This window comes from Amblyomma americanum, chromosome 4 (genome assembly GCF_052857255.1).
Source record: "Amblyomma americanum isolate KBUSLIRL-KWMA chromosome 4, ASM5285725v1, whole genome shotgun sequence".
In the NCBI taxonomy this organism is placed as follows: domain Eukaryota; kingdom Metazoa; phylum Arthropoda; class Arachnida; order Ixodida; family Ixodidae; genus Amblyomma; species Amblyomma americanum.
Window position 1 is genome coordinate 52994864 of NC_135500.1, and position 13819 is coordinate 53008682.

The 13819-nt window shown below is 44.6% G+C and overlaps 1 protein-coding gene across 3 annotated transcripts in view; it reads right to left on the reverse strand.

Moving 5' to 3' along the window:
* The window catches only part of LOC144130118 (uncharacterized), a 522550-nt gene that overhangs the window by 410384 nt on the left and 98347 nt on the right, over positions 1-13819 (reverse strand). For all 3 annotated transcript variants that reach the window (XM_077664130.1, XM_077664129.1, XM_077664131.1), the window contains exon 3: positions 4178-4376. In XM_077664130.1, coding sequence (XP_077520256.1) covers positions 4178-4376 — 199 coding nt within the window. The remainder of the gene's footprint in view (positions 1-4177; positions 4377-13819) is intronic.

The following is a 13819-nucleotide window of genomic DNA, read 5'->3' on the forward strand; positions in this document are numbered from 1 at the left end:
GTAACTGAAGATTGCACGCGGGATACCCGTTTACAAAAGTGGTGGTGAGGATAAATTTACGAACTACAGGCCTATATCGGTTTTGAGCGTTTTTTCTAAAATCTTCGAGGAAGTAATTTATAAAAGGTTGTGAGAATTTCTTGCTAAGCACAACGCGATTTCTTCGTGCAAGCATGGTTTCCAAAAACAAATCTACTGAGCAAGCATTAGTGTGCATTAAGGGTAAAATAATCGAAAACATTGAAAAACGAACGTTCCTAATGGAGGTATTTTTGGAATTAAAAAAGGCATTTGATCCTATTGATCGCGAAATTTTGCTCGTCAAATTATAAAAGTATGGTATACGTGGAGTGCCTAATGAGCTAATAACGAATTACCTAAAAAACAGAAGCCAATTCGTAAAAATTCTAGATATATCTCCCGGCACACTGCGGCTGGAGAAAGGTGTTCTACAAGGTTTAAAGTTAGGTCCCTTACCTTTTATACGTGAAGGATATGTTAAATATATCAAGAACGCAAGAACTGGTAATTTATGCAGAAAAAACCAGTGTATTTTTGACTTCTCATAATATTAATCTGCTGGAATCTTGTGTGAATACCTACCTGATGTTGTTATCAGTGTGGTTAGAAAAATCATGGAGTAAAATACAGCTTAGACAACATAGGTCGTATTTAAACCAGCTGAGAAAATAATAGAAACAGAAATTATCATCTTTAATGGTACTACCATAAATCGAGTACGCGAACAGATATTTCTAAGTGTCTCGTTTCAAGAAAAATTATCTCGGAATGTGCACGTATCACACCTGTGCAATGAACTTTCTAGGAACATAGGCGAATTTACTTCCACGTTGCTTAAAGAAACAGTTGTATAATTCCCTTCTTTTTTCGAAACTTTCCTATAGGACAATGGTATGGAGAACCGCACCCAAGACCAACTACAGCAAGATATTAATCTTAGAAAAACGTGTTCTACGTTTGAGTTTAAATTATCCAGGGCCCTACGGAAACTTAAGAACAGCTCCCCTTTTCCATCAATGTTCTGTACAGCGTGCCGACCAGATTTACAACCTAAAATTCCTAAAAGAAAAACTACGTTCAGCAAGATGATCGCAGTGATAGAGGGTACAATCTCAGACATACCCCGCGACCCACACCTACAATAAGAAAACGATTTATGGAAATCATTTATTTGTCTACCATTCAGTAGTTGTGGTTAAAAAATTTGAAACATTTTTCAACTATTCGCATTAAAAAGACTTTCAAAAAGCAGATTACGGAAATATTGTTCTCTCAAAACTTTTTTCTACACACTAAAGTGATCCGATGATATTTGTATTTGATGAAATGTAATAATGGGATTATTGTTTGGTATATTTCTGATTGCATTGTACGTTTGCGCATGTTTAAGTGCTTGTTGTCTTTTGTTATTTTTTGTTACGCTTGATAAGCTCTTCATTGCGCACTTTCTTTTACTTCGTATTATTACTCCATGTTTGAAAATTATTTTACATATGTCAAGTGTTTGCTTTTCGAATTTCTGCCGTACTTATTTTTCATATTATCTCGGTTTAAGTGCATGTCGGTGTAGTTAATGTACAGGTTGCTCTCTTCGTATAATTTTGTGCAATGTGTTCCTTATTCTGAATGACAAGTATGTAGTTGGTGCTGTTTAATTCTGTACGAGGTGGCTGGGACCGCCGTCAGGTATGCGTATGCCCTTGGTCTCAGCCTCTCCTCGTGCATCTGTGATGGTGAAAATAAATATTGTTCTCCTTCTTCAATGCGTTTGACAAGTTGTTCGGCAATAATTCGCTTGTGGTCAGTTTTGTAGCTCGGGTTCTGTCTTCGATTTTTCAATTTTGTCTTTACGGTGATGTCTGAGAAGTTCCTAGGAAGGGTGTTTTTTCCCTCGGGGCTTCCCTCAAATGGGCATTCGCTGACAGGTGCGCACGTTGCGAACAGAAATCTACACAGGAGGTAGGAATCGTTTTCTGTCCTTGAAGTACCGGTGCAGTAAGATAGGGCGCTGCAGCCGTGATTAAAACTCATATAGGAATTATCTCTAGCCTGCGGCAACAGGATAGAACGTACCAGCGGGCCCTCACTATCTTTGCACTTACTCTGCTGACGTCGTGTTAACTCGCAGCGCGTTCAAATGCGAAGGCGAAAGCGGCAGACGCCATTGCACTTACGAACTAGCATTTTGTCCTGCACAAGCGGTAGCAGTGCGGCCCTGCACATTAGAAACCATGGACTTGGTAGACTCTGGCGCGGCCGCGCAATTGCGCTACGCTTCCTGTGAAAGCGCAATAAAGCTGTTGAGTGGTAGCGGTTTGTGACTTTAAAGTCCCAAGGCGGTACGTAAAACGGAGTTAAGCTAGTTGGTACATTTCTATTATAAATACAAGCCAAGCGACAAAGGGTGAACTAACAAAAGAAAGTTTACTGGAAAAGATATATATATATATATATATATATATATATATATATATATATATATATATATATATATATATATATATATATACGTCACCACAACACTACGTCTCCACGACACGTCTTGGAAAGGTGCTTCGTTTAACACGGCTTTACATTGCAGACGTTTTTGTCTTAACAATTCCACTTTATCTGGTAAAAATGCGTGCAGTCCTCGTCTTACTGAACCTGAAGCTCTCTGAATCCATGACTGAGAAATTATGTATCGGGTTTTCTATTAGTAATGTATTCTCTATCTTTTAAGAAAACACATGCGCTTCTGATTGTAGATTGAGTTTATATTACGCATGTCTTTTCCAATTAACATTAAGTGGTCAGTGGCGCTTGTCCTTTTTCGTCCCTTGTCGTGGCCTTGTGTTTGGAGTCATACATGGCTGTATGTAGAATGTGGGAATCAGAGATTTTTTACACGTCCGTACTTACTCTACGGATAATACTGTACGGATGCGCTATCTACCCCAACTACAACCTTACGGCAGTAGAGTTAAGCCAACCTAAACAGTAGGGAAAGAAAATGTCTTACCGTAATGGCAGTGATAGCCGTACGCCTGTGCTAAAATTCAAATTTAAACTGCCTATCACTCATTAACGCGATTCGAGGTACGAAATAGGTTTTCGTTCTTCGCTGATCAAATCAAAATTTGGCGAGGTCGGACCCCTCACCTTTTGGTCAGCAGACTAGGGCAAAAGCGTGTTCAAGGCCGCGGAAAGAAAAAAAACGGAACAGAAGCCTGTGAGACCCGCACACGAGCGGAAGCAATCAGTCGAGCTGCTTTACGCTTAAGCCTTGTATACCACGTGCTTATATCCCCACGACAGAGATATAGGCTTGACGAGAGCAGTGTGATTTTGCATTGTTTGCTGAACGCTCCGCCAACGAGCTGCTCTTAATTTAAAGCACAAACGCGAGCCCAAAACAAGTATACCTCACAACAGCGCTCAAGCGCGAGCGAGAAAAACGACACGCCCACAAAAAAAAAAAAACAAGTTTCTTTCGCGTGGAGGCGATGCAGACACACACAAGTCAGCGGGAGAGCTCGTTCGCCTGCACGGTAAATTCCCTGGAGTCGTTCGGTGAGGCTGTCACTTTTAGTTCACTGGCGTCCGAAATGCCTTCTGGCCCAACTTGTCCCATGTTTTCTAAAAAGCCGTATGAGCCTGATCGGGCTGTATGAGCCCGATCAGGCTCATACGGAATGAAGGTTTCGAACTGTTTCTACGTGATCTTCAGAGCATTATTGATCCGCGTACTTACTTTACCAAGGAGGTCAAGAGGTGGAGCATTTCATAAGTGCTCTGAATTGTGGCTTCCTTGCAAAATTTTAGACTAGCATAACTAACGATTATTAAGTACTGTAAACTGTGCATTTCTTTTCATTCGGTAAAAATTCTGACTGCCAACAGGCGAGATACTGAAGGATGTGTGGCTCTTCCTCGGTGCCCGCATCTATTTTACATGCTAGATAAAATGATTCACTGACCGAATCCATTTCTAAGCCATCGAAAAAAGCGCGCACGCCTCCCAGAGCATGCTGAGTGCGAGTTCATCTCTGCATAGCTTGCAAACCACTTCCTATAAGCGGTTACCTGATGAGAGCAACCACCGGGTAGTGGTATGCCAGGCGCCAAATTATCCTAATTCGCATTAAATGCAGGTTACTATATTAGCAATACTTACCTGGTAATAATCAGCACCGCCTGCTTTTAATATTCGCAATGCCAGCGAAAAATAGGTGTTGTTCGAGAGATACGTGCTAAGACTTCGATATGAAGCAGCGTTTGAATGCGCGTATGTGGAGATATTGTAACTTCTCGGATAACCTCCATTTATTTCGGTGGTTACCGCTCCGTCGTTGAGCGTGAGTCCTATGTAGAATCTGAAAAAGAGAAAAAGGCTCAGACTAGTAGCTTCAGGCTAAAGAAACGTGTGCACGATGCCATCCTCCCGTCGAGTGGTGTCATCTTTTGCAATGTACATCGCATCGTTGTACCCTGAACTAAACCGTGCCTTCTTCCCATCGGAAAATATTTGTAATGTCGCTGATTCTATATAACCGAATCTTCTCAGTAATTTAAGTTTCAAATTCAAACGGTAACTAAATTTATTGAAGAACAAAATTACAGCATGATCAGACATCTCTTGAGAAAATACTGCGAATGCAGCTGGATTTAGCTTCAAAGATTACTTTCATGCTTTCATTGTAACAAATGTTGTCACTCGAGATGAGGCTTCGCACACGCGCCAGAATTTTTCTGCATGGGTGTATGGTTTTTATGCGGAGGTGTGAAGGCTCGCCTTTCTAGCCTGTAATGTTGGCCAAAGAACACGAGGTACTGTGGAGACACCTGCGAACTAATACTCTCGCTAACCCCGCTGTCCTAAGCCATGCGCACCCGGATAGAATCAAACCGGAGTGCAGCAAGTGCAGCCGCAAAGCCACCGTCGACCACATCTTCTGGGACTGTGCGGAAGGTCCGCCACCTATATCGCCGCCGAGCCTTGTTCACCTGGGCACGTGGGAGACCTTGCAGCTCAGCTCCGACCTAGAAATCCAAGTACAGGTCGTGGCAATCGCCGAAGAGGCCGCAGCCAGTCCCCTAGCAAGATAAACTAACCGACTGACGACTCAAGCTGAAAAGAAGTTTTACAATTCAATTACACGGGTGTAATAAGGAACGTCTTGCAAAGCACTGGGTCGCGAACAACCAACGGTACAATGCAGGCCCAGACCAGAGTCAGTGGTCAGTCCAGAGCACGCACGAGGAACGGAGCGTTCGACGCTTCTCGTCGTGTTCTTCGTTAAGCGCCAGCCTGTGAAGATTCCAAAGCCTAAGGCCAGTCTTGCATGGGTGTAGGCGGGTGGAGGTGCTCACGTAGACGGTCGGTGGCGCTTCAGGAAGGTGTGGTGTGATACGGAGGTTATTCGAGAGTCACGGTATGCGGGTGGGCAGATTTTGTCGTTACTCAGCTGGCGACACGACAATTGAACAGCTTACTAACCCCAAAAAGAGTTCCGCACTGGGAAGCGCCTGCGGAATTTTCTCACGCTTCGCTCGGTGAGAATGATCTTCTCTTTGACTGTTTCCCGGAGAAGCACACCTGGGGGCACCAACGGACTATTGACAGGCGGCAGGGGAATAAAAGGACGGCGCCGTCAAGTAATTAGTCGTACTTGTCAGCAGCCGACCGCACCCTAGAGAGGTCACCACAGTTGAGGCCCGCTGCGCAGCAGGCATTCCATGTGTTTCAGGGGGCATGGAGCCGCTAGCACCACTCTTGCTACACTGTAGGAAATAGCAGCGCACTTGCGATTTCTCCTCGCCCATTCCCGCGTGTTGAATCTGCAACGAGTGAACCCGCTTGCTACAGTGCTGTGCAACTTTGATAGGTGCTCATCTTGGAGAAATGTGCCTTGTGTTGTATTGGCCACCGACAGATGAAGGGGAGGAACCTTAGGGAGCGTGCTTAGTGAAAAAGGACGCTCGGGACCCTGGTCACTAAACCCCTTTTTTGTTTTCATTTTTTCAAACTTCAGGCTCTATGACTCCTCAGCCCGAAGACACACACACTACCAAATTGAGCTAGGGTTTGAGTTAGCCTGTGCGCCACGACAACTAGCGATCAGCCGTGGAATCTGAAGGTATACAAGCGGAAACAACGGTCGGCCAGCGAGAGGGCAGCTGTCTCGGGACATGATCACGTGTGTGGGTGAGTGCTTGGCTTTCCTCTGATGTGGACAAGGTGCTAAACGAGGGTCAACTTTTAGCACTGGTAGAGATCTGTGCTTAAGTCAGAGGAGTTTGGTATATTTGCATAGTTGTTGTGGAAACAGCCCAGACTCAGAACTATCATGGACCTGCAGAAACTACAGAAACCGGACCTGTTGCTGTTGTGGGAGGAATTCGGTATTGATGAAATGGGTTTGGCGAAAAAACCCGTGACCATTCATTCAGTCACTGGTTTGAGGGCAGATAATGAGGACCTCAGTGAAGTGCGGAGGGTCATAGAACAAAAAGGAAGAGCAGCTCAGGCAGCAGATAGAGCGTTTGAAAAAGGAAAAGAGGCGTGAGCGTGAAAGTGAGAATGAAGCAAAAAGACGTGAACGAGAAATTGAGCTTTATAAGTCCTAACTTGAGTTCCGTAAGCGGTTGAGCATTTGTTGCCATCAAGTGGTACCTCTTCTCAACAAGGAGAGTGTTCAAGGTGTCTAGGTACATGAAGCCATACGTGGTGTCAAGGGATATCGGTCTGTATCTAGCAAATTTTGGACGAACGTACGACGAACTGTCCTTCAGTCGATATACTTGGTCTCAAAGGCTACTGACTATTCTGCCCTGCGAGGCATCGGAGGTTGTCCCGCGGCTCAGCAAAGAGGGCGCGGAAAACAACGAGAAGGTCAAGGCTTGCCTTCGAAGAAAGTATAGAAGTAGCGCCGAAGCGTTCAGGCTAAGATTTCGGGGAGCTAAGAAGTCGAGGGCCGAGAGCTATCCCGAGTTCTTGTACAAGCTAAATGTGAACTTGGTCGAGTGGCTAAAGTGCACCGAGTCCTACAGTGACCAGGACGCTGTAGTTCAGTGAATGTTTTTCTAGCAGCTTTACAACTGCCTCCCTGAAGAGGAATTAAATTAGCTACAGGACCGTTACAACATAACCTCTGAGGAGAACTCACTGAGGAGAACGCTTCGCGTCGAAAGTTTAGAAACAACACTAGAGTTGATAGGCCCCGTAAATTCGGTAAAAGGGCGAATTAGCTTCACGAGATGCACTTTGGAAGCTGTACAGACAAGACAAAATAAAGAAAGGTTTCTTCTAAAAAACCTCAAGGAAGTATGACTGTGAGAAGGGTGCAAAAGTGCACAAAACAGAGAAAGAAAAAGTCGCGTTTGAGGCTACGATGCCGCTCACTTTCTACTGATGTAATGAGCCGGGTAACCGCAGTGAACTGCCGAAAAGAAAGGGTTGCGTTCTCGTATATCAGTGACTGCGATAAAAACCTGAAGCTTTTGGAACCGTACGTGCATGACCTGGTAGTGAACGGAAAGCCATGCAAGGTGCTGCACAACTAAGCCGCAACGATGGATGTGGTCCATCCGTCGTATGTGTCACCATCCGAGTACAGAGGCCAATGTGCACGGATTCGACAGGTAGCGGAGGCACAAAGCGTATGCTTACCTGTAACGGGATTGGTAATTAAGGGCCCCTTCAGCACGCTTACAACCGAACCTGCAGTTTCAGGAGTTACCTATATGCTATCCGTACTTGTTCTCCAACAAATCGGACGTTTTTACGAGAGAAAGGGATCCTTTTTGACGATCGAGTTGTGCAGGCCTTAACACGATCAAAGGCGCGAGAGCTTGCAACACAGCTTACTCCTGAGAATTCCACTCCTATGGAAACAGCATTTCAACCTGGGTGCGGAAATGGGTGAACAAGATTGACCGGTGACCTGGGACCGGTAAAACTGGTAGTAAGCAATACAACCCGGGGAACAAGGAAATCCTAGACTGGCCTTTTGCCACCAGTGTCAAGCAGTTTCACGACGCTGCTAGAACGTGGGGTGAAAAGAGGCCTTAGCGACGCTGCTAAGTGGGAACTGAGAAGAGCTAGGTATGGACAAAGCAAATCACCTGACCACACAGGAGATCAGGAAGCTACAGAGAACGAGCAAGGGATAAAAAGAGAATATTGCTTTCCAGTTGAGAGGCGGTATACAAGGATAAGCTTGGAGTGGACCGAGACCATCTATTGTTGCGTTGTGTTTTATGGCACATAGGCGGGTAGGGCATCATGCGCCAAGCTCAATGTATAGAAGGTTTTCTGTGGAATGTTAAGAAATCTGAAAAATCATCAATGCTGCAATTGGCCCAAAAAGATTGTACTGCCTATTAACAACAAAGGAGAAGAAATTTGAAAATGGCTAGTGAAAATAATAATAAGATCAGGTAGCTTCAGCGGCTGTCTTTGGCTGGGCAAGAATCCTGAGTCTCCCAACCAACCAAATAAAAACCTCAGCCTTGTCAGGAAAGAAAGTGGTTGGGGTGTATCATGTATAAAGCGAACCAGTGGTTTAAAATTTACAGTTTTTCAAGTAAGCCTGCTTCGTTTAAAAAGCTAAAAACAGAAGGTATGTTAACAATGGCATTGTCATCTGAGAGCAGTATTGAGTGAAAAGGAATGCATTCATTACAAAATTGAGTGAAGTAGTTTTTTCCTAGTTTTTCAAGTTTTCGCACATGAAAATAAAAGGCGATTAGCCGTCAGTTGATATCCGCATTCTTCGCAAACAGGTTTGTCTTGTTTTGTTAGCAGGAAGTTGTGCGTAAGGTGTGTGCGGCCTATTTGGAGACGGCATAAAATCACTTCCTTGAAACGTTCCAGGCGCACACATGTCTTTGCCTAAAACCGGCTTCACCAAGTGTAGTTTATTATTCACTGAGCTCTTCCAAGCCGACTGCCATTTTCCCCTTAATTTCCGTCGTACTAATTTCATGCAATCATTCTTTATTGAAGATGGATTCGCACTGTGGAAGTCATACTGTTTTCTCCGAATTTCCTCACACAACAGCGCTCCCTACGTAAACATCCGTTTTTAAACCATCAGTGTAGAAGTCCGTAAAATTACTCCATTTTTCTTTGAGCGCAAAGGATTCTTGAATTGTATGTTCTTGTGGCGTTTGTTTTTAGGGAACTGTGTAAGATTGAAATCACTGATTTCAGGGAACTTGCACCATTGCGGCAGTGGGCTTCGTCTTCCAGCAATATCAGAATTTGGCACATCTCCTCAAAGCGCAACAGTACTAGCCTGGCACTTTGCGGTTTGTTGTTAAGCAGTGTTTTAGATAGACACTTTGTGACTACTTGTTGACAGATTTGTTTAGGGAGTGAACGAATTTTTAGAATGTCTGAACACGTGAGCATCATTCTTCCGTCTCTAAGTGATGTTAATTTGTTCCTATATACAGACTGTTTGTGGGCGATATCCTGTATGCACCAGTGCAAAGACACAAACCTAAATTATGCACTGGATCCAGTCGTCTAAGGAACGATGGTCTCGCTTGCCTATAAAATATACATCGATAATCTAATGTACAGCGAACAACAGACCAATAAATTTCTAAAATGCATGTCCTGTCAGAACCCCAGTGTCTTCGGGAAAGTACGGTAAATATGTTCAAGAATCGGGAGGCCTTCTTTTTTAGAGATATAATGTGAGGTAGGAATGTCATCTTTTTGTGAAAAATAATGCAGAGAAATTTCGCTTCATTTTTTGTAGGTAGGTAAATTTTTTATATGTAAGCTGGGTTTGAATTTTAGACCTCGTTTTAGTGAGAACAGCACGCGCACTGTTTTCTGTGTAGAGAACTAAAATCTATTTTTGTCTGCGATGTCTCTAGTTCTTTTATTGTTAGCTGTGTTTGCCTCTGGAATGTTGCTTCATTGGAGGATGGGAAAGCATTTTGAAGATCGTCGAAATATACTGAATACAACATGGACTTTGGGATTATTTTGTTAATGAAATTCATCTGATACAATACACAGTGTTGTGCTTAAAATACACTCCTGAAGAACCCCGCTCTGTTTAAAGAAGCTCGTCGACAGAGTTGATCCTAGGCGTACTTGAAATGAGCAGTTCGACGGGAAATCCTTAAGGCAGTTTAACATTCTGCCGCTGATGCCAAGTTCCGCAGGGTCGCGAAGAATCCCAAACCTCCACGTTGTATACTTCGCTTTCTCCAGATCAAGAAAGGCAGTGAGGCAGTGTTGCTTATGTATAAAAGCTTCTAAGGTTCTTTTTCCGAGGCGAACTGGATAGTCAGTTGTTGAGCATGCCTTTTTAAAACCGCATTAATGGATGGCAAGAAGTTTGCGAGCTTCAAGGAGAGAAGTTGATCTTATATATAGATTTATATTTAAACCACGTGTAAGGGCTATTGGCCTATAGCTGCTAATCGAGGGTGGCAGCTTTCCAGGCTTGAGAAATTGTACTGTAATGGTTCTTTTCCTTTTGTTCGGTATCTTTCCTTCTCATTTGATTTCTTGGAGGGCGATTAGGCTATCATATTTTTTCTGTCACGACTCCGCTTGCAGGGAGCCCGTGTTTTTCCGGCTGTGGTTTTGTATTTAAGAGATGACAGGCCATAACATGAACAGCATGAATTCACAGCCCAGTGCTCCCTCAATATGGCTACCTGTTCCCCTGTATTTGTTTGTGTACCAGGCATTGTCAAAAAAGGAACTGTGAAGGTTGAGTAGCTACCGTTTAGTTTTCGAACATCCTGCCACATTTTCTTCGATGGGGTTGAGTTTGTAGAAGACACACAAGCTTTCCAGGAGGTTTATTCGGCATTGCGCCGAATATACCGTGCATGTGATCTCGCCTTTATGAAAAGGATAAGATTGGCGTGTGCTGGGTATCTGCGAAAGACTCCCCAGGCTTTATTTTGTCTTTTTTGCTTTCTTAATTCACTTGTTTAGTACGCTTTGTGGCTCTGACGGACCAGTCCTGGGGATTTAGTGATATATCGGTATGCGGCAGTAAGGATGCATGTTGTGAACATACAATTTATTTCGTCTATGCAGAGATTTTCAAGAGCAATATTCTCTAAACTGGCTTTTAATCTAAACAATTCCCCGTCAGCTAAATGTAGCTTCCAACACGGTGGGTTTGTCAGAATAACTGTCGGCGAGCAAGAGAGACTTATTTTGACAGCACGATGATCGCGCCTATGCGGGTTGTAAAGAACGTCCCATTTAAAATCAGCAAAAACTCTTTGTGAAGAAGATTAATCTAGGCAGCTCGTTTTCTCACTGCTTGGAAAACAGTGTCGTTTTCCGTGTTTAGGAGGCAGGCCTTGCTCCAGAGAATAAAATCTAGAATCCGTCCTCTGGCGCCCGTTTGTTCACTTCCCCAAAAAGGGGAGAGAGCAATAAAATCTTCAACAAAAAAATATGGTTCCAGTATGTGTATTTAATGTCTTTCTAAATCGCCAAGTGTGAGGGTTAGGTGAGGTGCAATGAATATGGAACACATCGTTATGGTTTTAAAACGAAGGGCGGTTACCGCTACTGCCTCATATAAGGTTCTTAGGTTGATTTCTTGAGTTGCAACGCCCACCTGAACCACAGTAGCAGTGCCTCCAGAGAGCCTGCTCGAGTTGTCTCGGTCACAGCGAAATACTCTATACTTATCAATATTTTTTTTCTGTGGTCCTAGGTTAGTCTCCTGGGGACACATTGCTTCTCGGGATAATGAATTTAAAATATCTGTTATGTAAGTGCAGTTCTTTACAAGTTCATGCGAATTGCAGTGAACTAGGAATGCAATTGTTAAGACTAGTTGGGGATAAGTTTAAAACTACTGGTTAGTGGGTCTTATAGACCTGTTATTGCGACTTTACCCCATTTTTGAGCTCGATAGAGCTTTGCCGCCGCTACAACGGGGGCGAGAGAGGAATTATGTCCATCGCATGCTCCGAAACGCTGGACGAACGTGCTGAACCCGCGCTTGTCTTCGTGGTTGGCCCCGCTCTGTTGGGAGGGACCTTGGGGCTGGCTGACCTTTAGGTCCGCGCGGCCTGTTTTGTGGGTAGTGGCGCAGAACTAGCTGCGGCCACCAGTGGCACGGGTGGCCCTGCTCCAGGCTCATTGTGTGTGAGCTGTATGTGTGCCAAAGACCGCTGTCATGCTGTGGCTTCCTGCAGCATGGCGCAGTAGCTTGAATTTTTCAATGAAAATCGTTTGCGCGTTTCCCTGAATGATATGTTTTCTTTGACCAGTAGTGTAATAATTTCTTTTACTTTCTTCAAGGCTGGGCATGTCCGTGAATAAGCTGGAAGGCTGCCCTCACAGTTTATGCAAAGGTGGGGTTCAACATCACTGTTTTCAGCAGCGTGGTTGTGAGATGCAGATTTGGAGCAGATCTGTTGGCCCCGGCAACTGTGCGAACCGCGTCCGTACTTCTGGCATTTGTAGCGTCGACATGGATTCACTATGTGTGGTCTCAGTGTGAGCATTGTGCAGCCTACTTTGACCGAATTAGGTAGTATACTAGGCGCAAATGTGAGAAAAATGTGCTTCGTAGGTGCTGTCGCGCCTTATTTTGATTCTGTAGACATTTGTTATGTTTAGGTGTTGAAGTCCGTCAAGGAGTTCTTTGTGTGTCACGTACTTCAGGTCATCATCGAAAATTACTCCGCGAACAGTGCTCAATGAACAATGCTGGTTGATTGTCACTGCTATTTCATCAAATCCTGTCACTCCTGACACTACTTATACTGGTGATTATAATGGACTTCCAACAGGAGGTCACCATTTGCTATTTCTTGAGTTTTTAGCCTTGTCCAATGCTTTCTGTTAGGGTTCTTGTTACGACAAAGGGTGACATCGGGCATGCATTTATGTCCGCATGCTTGCTTTGGACCTCATGGAGTCTTGTAAAGACCTTTTCGTTTCTTCTTAAGAAATTTGAAGTCACGTCGGCAAACACCCATTTCAGAAGACGATCGGTTGCCAGAAGGGAAGTAGCCATAAAATAGTTGTCGATTCAGCGGCGGTGGCCGCCACCCACCATGGAGCCCAACGAGGAGGCGAGAGAGATACTTGTAACCAAGTCCTGCCCTCGCCAGCTGCACACCGCGACTATAACCAAATATAGGGCAAGTGAAGGTAGCTACTCCACACAAGCTTAACCCTAGCCGCCCATGAAGAAAGGAAAAAACCAGGAAACGAGCAGGAGAAACGGCAGTAGTCAGAAAGAAGATACTAAAGCGACCGATAGTGAAGAGGACGGGAAAAGGCGACTGCCGATTTCCCCCATCGGGTCAGGTTGTAGGTGCCGTCTACAGGAAGCTGGGGCCGAAGTGATGTGTCACCACTACCGAGGGGCCTTAAAGGTCCAAACACTCGACATCGGCTCAACCGCCAGGAACTACTTTTCCCCGGACACGGCTGAGCCACGCACGGCTAAGCGCTTTTGCTCGGGTCCGTGGTTACGCACTGCTCAGCATCATTCCCCTGCGGTGATGTCCCTGCGGATGCTCAGGAACCCCTGGTGTCCCCACTCATCAACATCTGCATGAAGCAGATGCACCCCTGCGGGGCGAAGTAGTATGAAGGCTCCAGTTTATCTATGAATGGAACGCTGACAATGGCCAATTCCGCAATAATGAGCATGGGACGAACGAATGAACGAACAAACAAACGGACGGAGGGACGGACGGACGGATGGACCGATGGATGTGGCTGAACCTTATAAAACGGGCGGTGGTTCAAGCCGCCTAGCCATGACCTGAAAAAGTTTACTCTAGTCTTGAGTTTAGC